Source organism: Bos indicus x Bos taurus, chromosome 15 (assembly GCF_003369695.1).
Source record: "Bos indicus x Bos taurus breed Angus x Brahman F1 hybrid chromosome 15, Bos_hybrid_MaternalHap_v2.0, whole genome shotgun sequence".
Classification (NCBI taxonomy): domain Eukaryota; kingdom Metazoa; phylum Chordata; class Mammalia; order Artiodactyla; family Bovidae; genus Bos; species Bos indicus x Bos taurus.
The window spans coordinates 52,676,906-52,696,319 of record NC_040090.1 but is presented as its reverse complement, the minus strand read 5'-3'; the positions used below and the strand labels follow the sequence as shown (position 1 = coordinate 52,696,319).

Sequence of the window (19,414 nt, the reverse complement as noted above, 5' to 3'; positions counted from 1 at the left end):
CAACCATATAATTCTAGAAGTATTTGTTAAGTATATGTTATGTGGATGGTCATCATACTAGGAAGTGAGGTTATAACCAGATATTGTGCCTAACTTGAAGAAACTTAGCTATGTATGATGCTTTCCCAAATACCAATTGGCAAACAAATTTTAGGCCTGGCTGGAAAAGAACCACCTGTGAAATGCATTTAAAAATACAGATTCCTAGGCATCATTTCCAGAGGTAGGGATTCCGTAGGTCTAGGGTAAGGACTAGGGATCTGTGTTTTTAATGAGCTTCCCAGATGGTTCTGATGGCCTTTAGGTTTGGGAGCCACTGGTCTGGTGGAATAAAAAGTTTTACTTTCCAAGGAAGTATTTTAGTAACATGCTGACACAGATAAGTAAAAGAAACTTTTTTCTATCCACAGTTAGGTTACAAGTTTTTTATATCCATAGATATAAATGGCTTTATATCAAGAAAACACAGTGTTAGGAAGATTGACTACATTTTTGTGAAACAGCTAGAATTTGCTGGTATTTTGATATCATTGTTATCGTTGTTGTATAGTCGCTAAGTTGTGTCCGATTCTTTTGCAACCCCATGGACTGTAGCCCGCCAGGCTTCTCTGTTCATGAGATTTCCCAGGCAAGAATACTGGAGTGGGTAGCCATTTCCTTCTCCAGGGGATCTTCCTTATCCAGGGATCGAACTTGCATCTCCTGCATTGCAGGCGGATTTTTTACCACTGAGCCACCTGGGAAGCCCTTTGGTATCTATAGGCGAAATCCAATTTTGCCTGAGCCCATTTTCATAAGATGACCACCACTCCCGCCCCAAGAAGCCTCTCACCAATCTCCTCCATCTGCATCTACATCCCCTTCCCCTCTTCTCCTCCAGCTACGCTCTGCTTTTGTTTCAAAAGAATAATTATATCTCAGGGAACATGTGTGTAAAGCATCTACAAGTCTCAAGTGCTGGTAATTCAAATAACATTCAACATTTTTCGTAGAATAATTATGTCTTCCAGCTCTTTTACGCTATTTTTTTGTTTGTTCTCACTTTCTTACAGGACTAGGAATGGAGAATATTGGTGGAATCTTTGTGGTTCTTATTTGTGGCTTAATCGTGGCCATTTTTATGGCTATGTTGGAGTTTTTATGGACTCTCCGACACTCAGAAGCGACTGAGGTAAACCTTCTAATGGGTATGACCTATATAGTGTTGGCAGGCAGGGCAAAGTTCAGAGGCTCATGCAGGGACAAAGGTCACTTCAGACAGAACCTGTGAAATCCCACAGGAGGGTAGGGGGCCCATGGATTTAGCACAACTGTGATTTAAGGTATAGTATTAAAAGGAAAAACAAGCAAAAGTAACCAGGTTACAATGGAAACAGTGGCTTTGGCTCTTCCATCTTAAGTATGTTTTTTGCCTTGCAGGTAAAAGCTGTCTAGAGCTATTATCCTAATTCATGAGAGCTCAAAATGGCATCTTCCTTCTCAGAGATTTGGAAGACGTTTAATTCTCAGACCTGTGACTTAGAAACTGGGTTAATTACGCTTCACACAGATGGAGGAGTCTAAGAAGGAGGAAAAAGACTTTATCCAATTGTAGCCCCATTCTACCTGCTTACACGCTACTTGCATTATTTGTTTGTTTTAATTGGGGTATAATTGCTTTACAGTGTTGTGTTAGTTTCTGCTATACAACGAAGTCCCTCAGCTATATGTGTACACATGTCCCCTCCCTCTTGAACCTCCCTCTCCCCTCCCCTCCCCCCACCCTACCTCTAGGTCATCGCAGAGTGCCGAGCTGAGTTCCCTCTGCTATACAGCAGCTTCCCATTAGCTATCTATGTTACCCATGGGATAGAGAGCAGTATGGAGGTTCCTCAAAAAAATTAAAAAAAAACTAAAGTATACTGGCATCTATCTCAGTCTCCCAACTCCTGATTGTCCTAAAATCTCTCTCCCTAACTGACACTGGAGAAACAGCTCCTAACAATAACTAAGGGTCCAGGGCTCCTATAAACCTCTGTGGTCCAGCCTCATGTAGGGCCTCGATTTAACACAGCTCACCAATCTCTTCCTCTTTCTCATGCCCCCTTAGACTTTCAAGCCATCACCCACTCCTCATAACCCTTTGCTCCTTCATGACTAATGTTCCCTCCTGTCTCACCAAGAGATCAGGAGTGACCAGCCCCCACTGAAGATCACCGCCTTAAAAATCCATCCACAGCTGGAGCCACCCCTGGGCCTGCCTCGCATGTTCTGGTCACCCCTCCACCTCGTTCCCATCTTTCCTCAGCTCCTCTAGGATTATCCTTTTTCTCTCATTTATTTTTTCTCCCTGTTCTCTCCCCGAAGTCCACAACTACACTAATGTTTATCCCATAGTCTCAAGTAACAGCCATGTTACTATTGCTCTTGCCCTCCCTCTCTCCTCTTGCAAACCCAGGTAATCCACTGCCTCCACCTCCCTGTCTCACCTCCCATTCTGGCCTCACTCAAGGACAGCTGGCTTCTCCCCACCTCTGCCCTGAAAGGTTGTGGCTAAGAGGCCTGACCCCTCCCAATGAACAAAACCAGAAGATAACCCACTGGGCCTTATTGGACCTCAGTGTGGCCCTTGATGAAGTGGGAAGTTCCTTCCAGAACTCTTTCTTCCCTTGCCTTGCCTGCTCCAGACTCTCTTGGTTCCCCACATCCTTCTCTCTTTAGCATTACTGGCTCTCTTCCTCCATCTGCTCCTTAAACAATGATGCTCGTACCTCTCCCTAAGACCTCATTTAGGTGTTCCTTGCCCTCTGAAACCTTCCCCACGTCTCCTGCCTTCTCCCCCAAATCAGAATGCTACTCATTTCTCCTCCCTTCCACCACCCCTGTAACCAGAGCATAGAGCAGTCACACACTGTGTGCCAATTATTTTCACATCAGCCCGGTTACTAGACATTTTGCTACCCGAAAGTAAGGACTTGGTCTTTAGTGTCAGTATTCCCACTACTAAGAATTTGATACTTAGTTGACAGTCAATACATGTATGTTGGTATATTCTGTCACATATAATAGATTAGGCAGGAGATGATGCTTTTGTTATTATTAGAAGCACAGAGAAGTCAAGACTTGCATAGAGTCTCTGCTATTTATTGACAGTCTTGAGTCTCATCCTGACTCAGGCCGTGTTCCATTAGGGGAGTCTACTTCTCTGTAGCTGCTTCAGGTAGAGGATCTGTGTAAGCTGGGTTATTTTCCCAAGAACTCGCCCATGTTCTGGATGTACCTTGAAAAATTCAGTGAGGAGTTCAAGCTCTCCCAACATCTAGAAAGAAGAGTAAAGGCTACATGAACAATTTGATTATGGTAAAGCAACTTCCCGTTTCTGCTGATAGAATGGGAAGACTGGAAGAGAGAACATGAAAGAAAAGAAAGTTCCTTCTCCCATCTTGGGGGCAAAAAGTGTCCTTTCCAGCACAGAGTAGAGAACAAAGTAGAGCATGTACTCACTCTGAAGTAGGTAGGTGTAGATTCAACTTCTAGGTCAGCTATTTGTTAGTTGAATAAGTCTAGTAAAGTATATAAATTCTTTGAGCCTCCATTTCCACATCTGTGAAATGGGTATAACTATGATAGTCATGGGCTTCCCTGGTGGCTCAGATGGTAAAGAATTCACCTGCAATGGAGGAGACCTGGGTTCAACTCCTGGGTTGGGAAGATTCCCCTGGAGGAGGGCGTGGCAACCCACTCCAGTATTCTTGCCTGGAGAATCCCATGGACAGAGGAGCCTGGGAGAGCTTGAACTCCTCACTGAATTGTTCAAGGTACATCCAGACCATGGGTGAGTTCTTGGGAAAATAACCCAGCTTGCATAGACCCTCCACCTGAAGCAGGTACAGAGAAGTAGACTCCCCTAATGGAACAATTAATGGAACAATGCGGGCGATCGCAAAAAGTCGGACACGACTGAGCAACTAAGCACAGCACATGGTTGTCATGGTACAGGTTGAAGATTCTTCATTCGCAATTCTGAAACCTAAAAAGCTCAGTTCAGAAAGTTCCAAGTTTTTTGTTTGATGCCAGCGTATTTGGTGACAAACCTCGACTTGGACTTGTATGAGGCTAATGTTTATGGTCTTTCTCTCACTTGGGGTGAGCATATATACCTTTTGCTATTAATGTGTTTGAATGCAGGGTCTTCCCCAGAGCCCACTGGAACAGATACATAATGTATTTTATGTTCACTGCATTACCTTGTCCAAATCCAAAATATTCTAAAACACAGCTGGACCCAAGAGTTTCTTATCAGGAGAGCTGCAGGAGTAGATGGCTGTTGTACAGTTCTTGTTAGAACAGCAGCCTCTCCAGCCATAACCAGCTGATTAAAAGAAATGAGACTTTTTAGCCTGAGAACAGAATGTTCATGGAGACAGGGCTGCTTTTTCAAATACTTGAAAGACTGACATCTGGTAGAGGGATTACTTATTTAGTCAGCTTCAAGGTCCAAATTTAACTGGGATCCATGGATGACAATTTCAGGGAGAGGAATTAAGTCAGTAGAAGGAAGCAGCGTTTAAGGGAAATATGCAAAACTGGTAGGGGCGCTTTCCCACCGCGGTGAGATCACTGTCTTTGAAGGTGTTCGAAGTTGAAACAACCAGCTGGTAGGGCTGTTGCACACGATGGTATGGAGGATGTTTGAATATTAAATAGCGGGTGGAAGTGAGAGGATGAGTTGAAAGACCATCGATCATTTACGATGATAAAATTCTGAAACTCTGCGCCCTGATCGCTCGCCCGAACTAGCACGCTGGGGACCGTATGGGGCTGCTCTTGAAAGATGGGGCTATGACCTTCCCATGTCCTGCAGGGGTCCGTCTGCCAGGAGATGGTGAGCGAGCTGCGCAACATCATCTTATGCCAGGACACTGTCCATCCGCGGCGGCGGCGCTCTGGGCTGCCGCCGCCCCGGCCCCCCATCCCGGAGGAGCAGCGCCGGCCCCGGGGCACCGCGACGCTCAGCAACGGCAAGCTATGCGGGGCCGGGGAGCCAGACCAGTTAGCGCAGAGACTGGCCCAGGAGGCCGCCCTGGTGGCCCGCGGCTGCACGCACATCCGCGTGTGCCCCGAGTGCCGCCGCTTCCAGGGCCTGCGGGCGCGGCCGTCCCCGGCGCGCAGCGAGGAGAGCCTGGAGTGGGAGAAGACCACCAACAGCAGCGAGCCCGAGTAACCCTGCCGCCGCCGAAGATGCTCCGCTCCTCTGCCCGCTGCGGGGGCGGGATGCGCCGGGCCGGCGCCTGCTGCCTGCCGGGCCCTCGGACTTGTACAGCGTCCACCCTTCTCTCCGGATTTTGGATCCAGTAACTTTACAAACAGATCAAAGAGCCTGACGCCCCAGCCGGAGGCGGCGCCCTGGTCCGGGGAGCTGGGGCCACCCCAGAGACGATGCGCCCAAGTGGCAAGGGACCCTCTGCCTCCTAGCCACAAGCCCCCACTCCCCTCAGTGGGCCTTCCCATCCCGCCAAAACTACAGAGTCCGGGTGGGGGTCCCTGTCCAGACCGTCAGATGAATTGGTGGCATCATCAGTGGAATTTCCCCCTAGGAAGGGGCCATTGTACCCTGGGTCTAGTTCTTACAGGAAAAAAAAAAAAAATTAAACTCAACAGGGAAGTTTTTCTTTTCTGGATTTGTATATTTTTGTTAATGTTCTTTTGTTGTCTCTTTTGCCTTCCTTCCCTTCTTTGTTGTCTCAATTCTCTTCCCTTGTTTTGCTTTCTTGGGGAGGCGGGGCGGCTGGATTAGGGATTGGAAGTCACCATAATCTCTGGTACCATTTCCCTAAATTTTAGGATATGGAGCAGCCAGTGCATCAAACTCCAGGTGCTGAATTCTCCTTTCTGTGTGGTGACCCGGGACACAGGGGCATGGAGGAGAAGGCTCTTGGGAAGAATTAGGTGGAGAGTCTCCAATAAAGGTCCATTAAAGTAATTTTTAAAACGTCCCAAACCAATGAACTCAAAGTTGACTGAGAGAACTTGAAATGCCTGAGAGGTTAATATGTCCCTTCTTTCTGTTTCTCTTTTTGACTTTCACTGTGATTGGGTTTGGTGTGGTCTTTGATGAAAGTGATCTCTGAGAAGGAGAGAAGAGAGAGGAGTGCAGAAGGCATTGACTATCCCAGGGCTGGTTTAAGGAGCAGAGAGGGTAAATGCAAACTTCCTGGACAGTGGCCTTGGCTCAGTGTTCATGGGGTGGGGGGTGGGGAGAGGATGGGGCCCCCTGCTGGTCCGGTGCAGACTTTGTTACCTGCACCTCTTTTTAACAAAATTCGGTAGCTGCCTATGAAGCCAGAGCTATCCTGGATTGGGTGACTTCTTGCTACTAGATGGGAGACCTGGGTACAAGCGCGCATGTGTGTGTGTGTGTGTGTGTGTGTGTTATATAGAAAGACCATAAATAATCAAGACTTTGCCAGGTTCCTGGGAGAGAGGTAGGGTCTTGTGGCCAGTGCACAGGCCTGGGAACTAGGAACTCTTGAGTTCTTAGCGACACATGGGCAGTAGCCCCCTTGTATGACTTCACATGAAGCATCTCACTTCTCTTCCATCTGCACACTCAGAGTTACTGATGCTTTCCAGGCTGTCCGTTGCCTGCAAAGTGCTTCTCTACTTGTGAGATGCTTGAGGGTCCACAGCATCTTCTGACGGGAGGGGCAGCCTTCCCAGCAGCCACTTGATCTTTGCTTGGCTTCTCCGGTTGGGAGGTTCACACACAGAGTTCTCATGTTCTGATGGAAAACAAATTCTATGCAATTTCTGTTTGTCAGTTTAGAAAATCCAGAGGGAGAGAGAGCTAAATAGCTACGACGATCACCTCCCCCACCGTCAACACCTTGAATCGAAATTGTCCTCCCATTGTTTCTGTTCTGAATGTACTAACGTAAAGACCCCTTTGGAAGACGACGAGCTTAATTCCGTGTTTTTGCCATCGACATTAGGTTGACATCTTCTTTGTGCCAGGACAGTTGGTTAGAGCAGCCATCCTGGGGGTACCCTGAGGCGTCAAATAAAGGATACCGGTTTTGTACTAGGCTGACCTCTTCTCTCACATGAATTTGAGTCCTCTTACTCTTTCCTCTTAGCTCATCAAATGTCAGCAAGCTCTGCAGACACGAGTCTTTTTTTTTAAAACCTTGCTCGCTTGAACCACCTGAAGGAACACAGACTTGGCGGGAAGGGCACCTGGAGGCCGACAGACTGCAGACCAAAATGGTGCCACGCTGCCCTCAACTCCAGCCCTTGCTTCGCACAATGTGGTCCCTACTGTCAGATCACATGTGGAGCAGGAAGGGTTTTTTTTTTTAAAGACAAATAAAACTCATTTTTATGAGCAAGACATCTTGATCAATAACAAACTTTTTTTAATGGATTAGTGAAGTAAATGTCCCCATGAATCATTTATAAAGTCTGTTTCTTTCACGGAATAAAGATAAGACTGGCGGCGCAAGGCAGTTTCTGTCAGCTGCAGAAACCATTGTTGCACCTCGCTCAAGCTGCTGCGTGAACTTGCAACCAGCTAGTTCTCTTCCTTGGTTCGTCTCCACTTTTATCTGTTGGTTGTTGCCTTTCTTTTCCATTCTGTATTTTCTATCTGACTCTGTATACTGTATAAAGCTGTTTTTTCTTGTCTGTTTATCTTTCTTCGACTGGAATATTTACAATAAAACAGAAAGAAACCCTGAAATGTTAGTGATGGATGAAAGCTGTCTGGGTTTCGAAAGAGTGGTTTGGTGTGTCCAAAATCCAGGTACTCTGAAAGCAAATAAAAATATAAACCCACATTTTGTCTTCCCCTCCACCTGCCCTTCTCTCTTGCCCTCTCTTCAGTTCCCACCCCCTTCAGCTCTTTGTTCAGACCCCAGAAAAACCTAGGTGGCTTCTTTCAGTTTGTAGTCCTGGAGACAGAGTCAATCCCCACCTCCCACCCCCAAATGGATACACATGTTAATGAAGTTCAGGATTCATAGGGTTTTGTCTTCCTAAATGCACTTTCACAGAATAGTCATCTATTGATACCTAGGGTAACTCTAGTCAGATATCACCCCAGATTCCACTGGGAGCTTGAAGATTACATCAATTAAAATATAATACTTTGCTTTATTTCTTTTAATTGCCTTGCAGGGCCCCAACGGTCACAAGATCTCTACCTCAGAACCCAGGTGGGGTGTAAGTTGAGTACGTAGATGGCCAAAAATCTTTTGGCTTCCTCTAATCCAATGCTCATATGAGAATATTCATCCTGGGAACTTGCCAACCGGCCCTCTTATTGGTTAGGTGAGACCGAAATATCATGATAACCAATCCGCCTGGGGCTTCTCTGTGAAAGTTTATTAGTTTGGAATTCCAAGGAGTTTAATTTTCTTTGGGAATCCAAGGGGGACTTCCCATGGTGCAGAAGGCCAGAAAGGGCCGGGGCATTTCAGACTCGGCAGGCTGGTGGTTTGAGTGAAGCTTGAGAGAACCATTTGTAACCCTCCCTCCAGTGGGGTGTGCACAGCAGTAAAGCAGTCTGGACACGATAAGGGGGATTTGGTTCCCTGATGGGTAGGCAACTCTCTGGAGGTAATAACAAAGAGGCCTGTTGGGAAAATTCAGAGAAGGAATCCTTTCATAAAGATTTCACTTAAAGCTACTGCTTCCTATGGGACCTCTCAAAGAGAAAAATTAAGCCTTTAGTTGCTTTGAGCTGTTCGCTTGTCTTTCTGTGAAAGGTGGCTTCTCCCCACAACCCCACAGGCAAATCCTCCAACATTAGCCAAACGGAGTGCCTCAGGGGCTGACAACCGGGGATCCTACTGCATGCCTCAAAGATTGGTGATGACCTGCCTTTAGAGAACTCCTCTCATGGAAAAAATATTCGTTATTGCTGTTTAGTCGCTGAGTCTTGTCCAACTCTTTTGCGACCCCATGGACTGTAGCCCACCAGGCTCCTCTGTCCATGAAATTTTCCAGGCAAGAACACTGGAGTGGGTAGCCATTTCCTTCTCCAAGGGATCTTCCGGACCCAGGGCTCGACCCAAGTCTCCTGCCTTGAAAGGCGGATTCTTTATCATCTGAGCCACCAGGGAAGCTAGAAATAACAGGTGTTGATTGCAGAGGAAAAAGTCTCTAAGTTTTAAAACTGAGGAGGTCAACAACCCCTCTGTAATTTAAGGGCAACCTGGAAAGAGCAGTTCTGTCACTATCAACAGAATGTTATCCTTCAAATTCTATTAATTTCATACTAATTTCCAAATCTGAATGAAAACATATTAATGTTACCGTAAGAACTGGCACAAAGATCAAGAAAGAAAAATGCTTGTGAGGGGAGTAGAATGGAAAACAAACTCTCTGATCAGAAATGGCAGAAAAGTTGATGGCCTAAGAAGAACCATAAAGAGGTTGAGTGTAGGGACTTCCCTGGCAGTTCAGTGGTTAAGACTGCTTTCCAATGCAGGGGGTGAAGTTTCGATCGCTGGTCAGGGAGCTAAGATCCCATGTAATGTGCAGCCAAAAAGCATAAAAGAGAAGTAATATTGCAGCAAATTCAATAATGACTTTTTTTAAAAAGGAGTTGAGCATATAATCTGCTCATATATTAAGTGAGACCATGCATGTAAATATTTTAGTGGTCAGGATTGAAGGAAATGAGTCAGAGAACCAATGCATTGTAACTGAGTTGTATCTGGGTAGTTTAACTTATTTACAAAGGTAAATATATAGAGTCTTACTGCAAATATGTAGAGTCTGTATTATAGAGGATGGAGGTCAGACACATAAGCGCAATGATCCTCTTGCCAGAAAATTAGCTAAAGAATCCTGCTGCTCACTCCCTGGCCATCTTGGTGGCTGCTCTTGGTTGGAGGCGTCCCGCATCTAAGGCAAGAAGATGGTGGCTGCAAAGAAGACGAAAAAGTCACTGGAGTCGATCAACTCTAGGCTCCAGCTGGTTATGAAAAGTGGAAAGTACATGTTGGGGTACAAACAGACTCTGAAAATGATCAGACAAGGCAAAGCAAAACTGGTCATCCTCACCAACAACTGCCCAGCCTTGAGGAAATCTGAAATAGAGTATTATGCCATGTTGGCCAAAACTGGTGTCCATCACTACGGTGGCAATAATATTGAATTGGGCACAGCATGTGGAAAATACTACAGAGTATGCACACTGGCTATCGTTGATCCAGGTGATTCTGATATTATTAGAAGCATGCCAGAACAGACTGGTGAAAAGTAAATCATGTACAATTTTTCTTTAATAAAACTGGCCAGAGCTTATTTAAAAAAAAAAAAAAAAAAAGAATCCTGCTAACCCTTCAGAATCCCTTGTACCCAATCCAGTGTTCTCTCTTGACTATGGCAGAAAAGTCAGAGGGGAACAGGGACCAAGAGGCCTGTCATCCTGTTGGGAATTATTCTTAGATTCGTGCGTGACCTTGAGAGGGTGTTTCTTCAGTCTACAGCCCCACATTAGAGTCTGTGTCTGTCTTCTGTCTGAGAAGACAACAGTTACCTGTAAGAAACAGTGAAGATAAAGCACAAAATATCCAAGTGCTGGAGTGTGTGATTTGGAATCAAATCATGTAGACATTCCGAGAGGCTGAAGATTCCAGGTCATTGAGATCGGCTTAGTGGAGAAAGCAGGACGGTTTGCGACTTGGGGTTGTTAATTAATTAGTTTATTTATTTTGGACATCTAGAAAAACAAGAGTTCACTTTTCCTGGGAATGAAATATGGTTAATTCATGTTGATGGATTCAGCGCCGTTCTGATAAGAGATAGCTTGTTGAGGCAGTTGTTTTGTTTCGCCCACAGCGTTCTTTTTCCCAGGATTCCAGCTCACCTATTATGCTTCTTCCTATTTGCTGCCAGTACTGTTTAGAAATTTTCACCACTAGCTCGTTCCTGGGCTTCTTTATATTGTATTAGTGGGATTAGCTATAGAGACAAACAGCCTAGACCTACAGAATACAGAAAGGCTAACTGTGAAACAAGCAATGAGATGATCTGAAGTGGATTATGAGCTATTTTTAAAAAAGATTAAATACTTTTTAAGGGTGGAAGGAGGGTGAAATACATAACTGAAAGTGTGGAACCAATGTGAAAAACTAATACAGAACCAAATGCCCAAATTTCTGATATACAGGAACATTCAGAATGATTTTCTTTTCAGTCCATTGAACCATCCAGGTAGTCGACGAAGCCCATGGAGCCTGCATGGAAAATTATTCTACTTGGATTGTTCTGATTAGATTCTTAGTAGCTTTTCCATGAAAAATAACAGAATGTAGCTTCCAATTCTACATCATCTGTAATCCTATAGCTCCAAGTGGGCATAGAGAAACATGCTAAATCACCAAAACCAGGTGACATGTGACAGTCACAAGCAGGATAACACACACACACACACACACACACACTCACACACACTCACACACAGGACAGCATTACTGGAGATGTTCATACCCACATACTCAAATGTGGCGACAGGACTTAAAAAGTAGCTTAAAGAGAATCTGATGGAAAATACTTCTGCACAGAGAGACTTAAATTTATTTCTCTGTGCTTCTTTTGCCCCTGTTTATTCAAGCTAAGCTGGTGTGTGTGTGTGAGTTTAGCTCAGACTGGGAGATTCCCATAAGACATCTCTTATGTCTATTTTGAAAGAGAGAAGACAGTTTCCACGATCACTTCAGGGTTTGTCAGTGCTTCTAGATAACTTTCCTGGGTTTAATCTTCTGGCTTTTAGTGGCTTAGTTCTCCCTGAGCAGTCTTGGATGTAATTTATTCCTAAACCAACATATATGTAGATGCATGAAGTAAAAGGTGCTTTTTCCCTATTCCCAGTTGAGGGATAAGATGCCTGAGCTAACTTCTTAAAACCTCTTCACCCTCCACCCCCATCAGATGCAAAACAGAACTCCTCCAGCATGAATAACTGACCAGGCAAAACGTTCTGGTGATAGTGTAATGGAACACCGTCCGTGAGAACAAGAGCAGCACACGTTGACATTCCTCTACTCGACACTTGTCAATCACTTTGTCCATTGTAGGCAGCAAACAATTTTCAGAAAGGTCACACAATGAAACTGTTAAAATGTAAGTGGCTAAGTTGACTGGTGAGCTATAGAAATCTGAAGCAATGTTTTCATTTAGCTAGTCTATTTTCTGTCACAAATAAAACAACAAATTTACTGTGGCTGCCATGATTTCTAGAGGATATAAGTTCCTCATTGATTCAGCCCCTGTTGATCTTCCAACCTTCTCCTGACACTTTTCTCACCTTTCCTCCATCCCACCCTGCAGTCAAACCATACTGCTTTCTACTCTATGTATACCCTCTCCATCCCATGCTTTTCTTCTCCTCTGCCTTTACTTTGGCAGTTCCCAGCTCCTGACTTCTCTTTCAACTCTCCACTGTCAAAGTCTCCCTGTATGTATGAGTCACCAGTGGCTCAGATGGTAAAGAATCTGCCTGCAATGCAGGAGATCGGGTTTGATCCCTGTGTTGGGAAGATCCCCTGGAGAAGGGAATAGCAACCCACTCCAGTATTCTAGCCTACAGAATGGAAAAGAATATGAAAAAAGATATATATATATATATATATGTATAACTGAATCTCTTTGCTGTACAGAAAAATTAACTCGATATTGTAAATCTACTATTCTTCAATAAATAAATTTTAACTTATTCTTAAATTTAAAATATTAATTTACTAAAGAATAGTGGATTTACAATGTTGTGTTAATTTCTTCTGTATAGCAAAGTGACTGAGTTATACATATACATATATATACATATATTCTTTTTCAGTATGTTTCGTCACGGGATATTGAATCTAGTTGTTATAAAGCAGGACTTTGTTGTTCTATGTATAATAGTTTGCATCTGCTAACCCCTAATTCCCAATCCATCTCCCTTCACCCCCTCCCTCTTGGCAACCACAAGTCTGTTCTCTGTGTCTGTGAGTCTGCTTTTGCTTCATAGATAGGCCGATTTGTATGGTATCTTAGGTTTCACATATAATGATATCATATTCGTATTTGTCTTTCTTTGTATTTGTCTTTTCATCTTTTTAGAGAAAATCTTCAAGGGAAATTTCTTTCAGTTTTCCTGGTGAGTAGGGAGGAAACTGAACTGGTTTTGATTATTTTGGTAAAGTGAAAGTCGCTCAGTCGTGTCTGACTCTCTGCGACCCCATGGACTTCTCTAGGCTGGAATACTGGAGCCGGTAGCCTTTCCCCTCTCCAGGGGATCTTCCCAACCCAGGGATCAAACCCAGGTCTCCCACATTGCAGGCGGATTCTTTACTAGCTGAGTCACAAGGGAAGCCCAAGAATACTGGAGTGGGTAGCTTATCCCTTCTCCAGCGGATCTTCCCAACCCCGGATCTCCTGCATTGCTGGCAGATTCTTTACCAACTGAGATATCAGGGAAGCCCCTTGCATTTCTCCTGAGCAAGTACTGCCTTGATGGACTTATATTGAATTGGAGAGCCCATGAGTCAAATTTTGATCATTTTATTTTGGAGCAGAAATCACTGCTTTTTGTATGTGTCTTTCTCTTTCTGACTTGTTTTGCTTAGTAGGATAATCTCTAGATCCATCCAAGTTGCTGCAAATGGAAACCTGCCTATATTTAAGATCCAGCTCAAATATTTCCCTGTGACATCTTCAATGATCCCCATCCCCAAGGCAGTAATAATCTCTCCTTCTCCTGAACATTCCTAATCTTTCTCTCCCTGATCATTTCCTGAGCTGTGCTGTGCTTAGTTGCTCAGTCATGTCTGACTCTTTGTGACCCCATGGACTGCAGCCCTCCAGGCTCATCTGTCCATAGGGATTCTCTACTAGAGTGGGTTGCCATACCCTCCTCCAGGGGTTCTTCCCAATCCAGGGATCGAACTCAGGTCTCCTGCATTGCAGGCATATTCTTTATTGTCTGAGCCACCAGGGAAACTCGATCATTTCCTACATTGAATCATATATGCTTACTCCCACCTACCAGAGTAAGTAAGGCCCTTAATGTACAGAGAAAATGCTTTTTCCATCTTTAATTCATTCACAGTGCATAGGATTCTTTGCATATATTTGGTTCCCATGAATGAATGCATGAATGAATGAGGCAAATTCAGCTGAGAGCAAATGTACATAAAAATGCTGCAGGTTTGAAACCAAGTAGCAGAAATACGCGAATACATTCCTGATTTAAAGCTACTGTGCACAGAACAACTTAAAATTTTACACCAGGCAAAAAATAGTACTTCGTTTATTTAACTGGATGTGAACCTGATGGGGACAGCAGGTTGATAATGTTCGTTAGCTGGTGGAGAGTTGGTTCCAATTGGGAGGTTCAAGGGGATGTTTTCTTCCAGTTGTTTACATGCCTTCTAAACAGGTGATCAGAATTCAGCCTCTTGACTCCCACACCAGCTTTGGAAAAAAATCAACCATCCTTCTCCCTTCTCTCCTCATTATTTTCAAAAAGTGATTTCTGCTCCAAAATAAAATTATCAAAACACGGGTCATGGGCTCTCCATTTCAATATAAGCCCATCAAGGTAGTACTTGCTCAGGAGAAATGCAATCATCTTTATCAAAATAATCAAAACCAAATTCAGTTTCCTCCTTACTCACCAGGAAAGCTGAAAGAAATTCCTCTTGGTGATTTGGTTTTTACATGTGAAAACATCATAATTGTTTAAAAGTTAACAAAGTAGAGCTCTAGTATGTAGACTGATTACCATTCTGGGAAGTTTGGCCAGTTTTGATGAGCTGGGAAAAATGCTATTATTTCCCTAAAATAGTTCTAGATCAAAGAAGTTAGTGTTTAGATCAAAGAAGTAGAAAGGAAGCAGAGAGAAAGAACCAGCTTTTCTCCAGTATCTGCTACATACCAAATACACTACAAACATTTGTTTATTTAATCCTCGTGACAGCCCTTCTGAATTAAATATTACTATTTTCAGGTCAGAAAAAGGTAGGGCTTTGGAAATTAAATAACATACCCAAAATTCCACAGCTGGTAAAAGACAAAGCTCTTAGTGAAAGGCAAATATTCAAATCCAGTTCTGTCTGTGTGCTTTACCTGTGTATCTCCCATTACACCCTATCACCTGATCCCATCTGGGGGATTTTCCTCCAGGAAGAATAGAACTCACAGACAGGGTTCTGCATATGCTTGCTTTTTATTAGCTAGGATTCTTGCTTTTTTGTTGTCGAAGCAGACAATTCACTCTAAATCTACAACTTTGTTCACCACTAATATTTTGCGTTTGTTTTTGAAACAACCCGCTTCAATACTGAGAAATCATCAGAGATGCTCAATATACTACTTTAGAGATGGAATTTCAGTAGAAGGAGAGTTTTTATTAGGTTGTCTGGCGATATTTCTTATTATTAACGACAATGACGTTTGATGGCTTTAATACGGCATGCATCAATGAACCAGAATGGTCATTTAGTTGATGCAAACATCCAGCTGCTCTGTTTTTGATTACAGAGAGAGTCCTGTTCAGTGATCAGAGATAACAATGTAAATGAGGAAAATTATGCATAAAGCCCTGAGGATCTAGAAGTTTGCCCCCTAGACTTGTAAATCTGGAAGGACTGTCATTCAGTAGTCAGGTACTCCATTTTAGTTTATACCCTACAATTAAAATGATACCCAAGCCTCTGTGACCAAAGAAGTAACTGACCATTCAAACCAATAAAACTTTATTAAGTGTTATGTTTGCCTTGATGGGAAGGGAGCGAGGTTTGTGGGTGCTGTTGAGGGATGTGAAGATGGATGAAGTCGTGTGGACTTTTTATCCTTGTAACCCCTAGAACTAATTGCATATGTTACTGAGATACAGGATACGGATCAATTAAAGAATTTGTAAACAAATGCTGAGTTCCCCATCATTGTGAGTATGCAAAGTTGATGGTATCAGAAATATCTTCATGGATTAACAATATGGTTATATTTTATGATGTCAGACTAGATGATGTGCTATAATGATCCCTTATAGGAGAGGGAGATGATCATAATAGTAATATTCTTTCTTTTATTGAGTACTTAATAATCGCCAGATACTATGCTCTGTGTTTTGTAGATGCTATTTTTATATTCACGACTGGGAGTTATTATTTTCCTCCTGCTACAGAAGAGGAAACTATTTTACTTGGCCAGCAATTTAGAAGTCAATTGTGGAACTAGGATTTGAACACAGCTGCCCTGCTCTAGAGTATTACTATTTTTAGCAAAGTCTTTTTCATTTCAACCTTGATATCTTATGATTGTCAGGCATGGGGTCTGCCTTCAAAGTGTCACTTAAAAGAGGAGACAAATGTACACAGCTATAATGCAAGGGGGGATAATATAGAACACGTAATATTATGATCTTGTTGAAGAAATAGGAAACAGAGTTACAAACGAATAAGAGAGATTTATTTAAGGATGAAAAATGTGATTACAAAAGACATAATAAGGAATTATTTTATCAACAAGCCTTATATTCAGCAAGAATTTATTATTATATAGTCCAAAAAGTTCTTTTGACATCTCTTGTATGCACTTTTCTGTCTAGATACTGAAGGATACAAGAACAAGGCATTTAAGACCGAAGGAACTCATTTTCTGGGCTGCTCATTTGACCCTGAATCTTAATTTGATTTTGTGACATTTCTGTTACTGTTTTTTAACCAAATTTATACTTTTAAGGTTTAGCATTTTATGATTAATAAAGTAGTACACATGCATTACAGAAAATTTGGAAAATCCAAAAAGTATAAGAAAAAACTACCCCAAATGTCAATAACTAAAGGTCTTCATTTTTTAAATTTTGTCTTCTAGTCATTTTTATGTGTCTTTGAATCATTATGATTTTAATGTATGTAATTACATTATTACCTAACTTTCTCTCCATATACACTGGGCTATCCAACAAGATTCTGAACTAGTAGAAGGCAGGAATTAGGTACCACACTTTCCTGGAGTCCTTGGACTACATACAAGTAAGTTTGCACTGTTCTGTCAGCATAGTAAGTGCAAGAATCATGAATGGATTGATTATCAATCAATCAATCAATAAACACAAAATATAAAACAAAGTTCTCCACCTTTGAAGAATTGAGAGTCCATATTAATTAAGTCCATATTAAAGTTCTAATTGCACAACGCATTTTACCCTAAGACTTGCATGCATGGCTGCTAAGTTAAGTCAGTTGTGTCCAACTCTTAGGGACCCTATGGGCTTTATCTCTCCAGGATCCTCTGTCCATGAGATTATCCAGGCAAGAATACTTGAATACAGAGTGGGTTGCTGCACCCTCCTCCAGGGGATCTTCCTGACCCAGGGATTGAACCTGCATCTCTTATGTCTCCTGCTTTGCAGGCAGGTTCTTTACCACTAGCACCCGCTGCGAGGCCAACATATGGCTAAATACTAAACGAGTCATTGCAGGATACTCTTTAGAAAGAAGTGATAGTGGTGAGGAAAGATGGCCTGGGACATACCTGTGGGGTTATAACTATGGTGGAAGAAGCTGAGCTTAATTTTTTGGACCATCCAATAGGCTCCCTATAGACATGGGTTGTTCTGTCTCTAGCCAGTTCCCATTATTCTGCTCGGTGCCAAGTGGCCTCTCCACTGACAGTCTCAGAGGACCTGCTATATTCTACACAAGCAAAAGAAACCAGAGCCCCTCTCCCTACACGAGGGAAAGTACCTAGCTAGAGTTTCCACTCAGCTCTGGGATCAGGAGGGAATTCTAGGCTACACAGCCTCATGATGGATAGCTTTCTCCAGTGGTAAACTTACGAGGAAGGCGTTTTAAAACTCCTTTTTAGAGTTCTTTCTCTCCTTTAAGTGAAAGGCTGCTCAGGGGGAAGTGCTGAAACCGTACTCTCCTGCCTAGTTATCTGATGATTGTGGTCCTGGAGCTCCCATTATACAACTTGCGCTGAAGTTGTATTGGAGCTGAGTGCCTTGGCTACAATGGGCAGCATGTGAGAGGGACACTTTGGGGACGTGGGGGCTTCTCAGATGGCCTGAATTCAATGAACAGTTTGCAGCTAATCAATAGGGGCATAGCAATCAGGTAGATGTAAGTAGAGCTGGATTTGAAGGATTTTCACGTAATCGGTTTGGAGAATTACCTTGGGTATAAAGAGATGTGTAACATCAAGCCGCATTTGGCATATTTCAGCTCAGGTTGTGGCAGCTGGTCTGACAGGCTGCCTGCCCCTTCCACAGTTCTGTTAATTCCAGATGAAATGAAAATACCCTCCTTAGTAGTCATTAAGGTTCCAATTTTATTTCTCATTATTAAACCATGAAGTTGGCAAAAACATTTAAATTAAGCAAAATGAAGAGATTTATGAGCAAATTGGAGTCAAGGTGAAACACTGAAGCTTAATCTCAAAAGATTGAGACAGGCACAATAACCAGCCTATTGGAAAAAAAAAAAAAAAAGCATATCTCAGAGTAAACAGGAGGAAATGTTCTTTCTTATTTTTTCCCAAAGAACTAACCCTTTAAAATTGAGTTTTTTAGATGATGACTTCATGCTTCGTAATACCCACCTGATTTGAGAAATGTTGGAATAAGATTTAAATGGTATTTTAGTCTCCGTGTAAAACTAGAAAGGTATGTCACATTGATAGCCCCAAGCAGCTGACAGTCTCCTGCGGAGGCAGAGTGCTGTGATGAGAGCAACATGAATTATTTCAGATCCCCCTTGCCCTGAAGACAGAACCCTGCTCGGTGGCCGGCATGAGGGTCAGAGATTAAACTTGTTTGATCTTCAGTTTCTCCACTGAGACTGTCAGTAAGGAGCTGGTGTGCCAGAGGGAAGGATGTTTCCAGCCAGCTGAGTGTCCCATGGGTAAGCACAGGGCTGAGACCCCACCCGAATTCCTTATTGGAGGCTGCCTTCTTCCTTGAGAATGCCATAGCAGGGGCAACCTTGAAAGGTGATGACAGACACAAAAGGTTCCATAGGCAGTCACCTAAGCAGGGCACCAACTACTGAAAGCATTTTAATTTAATACCAAAGAGCGTCACGGATAATCATAATCCCATCTATTGATCCTAAACCTCTTTCAGCAGTGAGGAGATGCAGTTACTGTAAGGGCAGTAAGGGCAATGACTGTTCCCCAGGGACTTTGACAGAAAAATCCATTCACTTCAAAACTGAACACCAAGGCTTTTCTGGAAGGTAAGTGGCACGACCCGGATGTTAGTGTTGATTACTGGAAGATTCCAACTGTCCCCTCAGACTGCGTGTCTCCCATAAACCTGTTCTGATACCTGACATAGTCAATAGAGTGGCTTCTTTGGGTTCAGCAGGTATGACCTTGAGTTAATCATTATAAGTCAATGACACCATAGCAGAAGCAAGGTCTGGGAGAGGTCAAC

The 19,414-nt window shown here is 43.1% G+C and overlaps 2 protein-coding genes across 2 annotated transcripts in view; both read left to right on the top strand.

Annotated features, from left to right (window-relative positions):
* The window catches only part of GRIK4 (glutamate ionotropic receptor kainate type subunit 4), a 502,860-nt gene extending 495,046 nt beyond the window's left edge, over positions 1-7,814 (top strand). The window contains 3 exon segments of the mRNA XM_027563462.1: positions 1,053-1,171; positions 4,844-5,075; positions 5,078-7,814. Coding sequence (XP_027419263.1) covers positions 1,053-1,171; positions 4,844-5,075; positions 5,078-5,337 — 611 coding nt within the window. The 3' untranslated portion in view covers positions 5,338-7,814.
* Positions 7,815-9,849: 2,035 nt separating this feature from the next.
* LOC113905115 (60S ribosomal protein L30-like) lies at positions 9,850-10,293 on the top strand. The gene has a single exon (XM_027562111.1). The coding sequence runs from the start codon at positions 9,902-9,904 to the stop codon at positions 10,247-10,249; it is 348 nt and encodes a 115-aa protein (XP_027417912.1). The 5' UTR covers positions 9,850-9,901; the 3' UTR covers positions 10,250-10,293.
* The last annotated feature ends 9,121 nt before the right edge of the window (positions 10,294-19,414 follow it).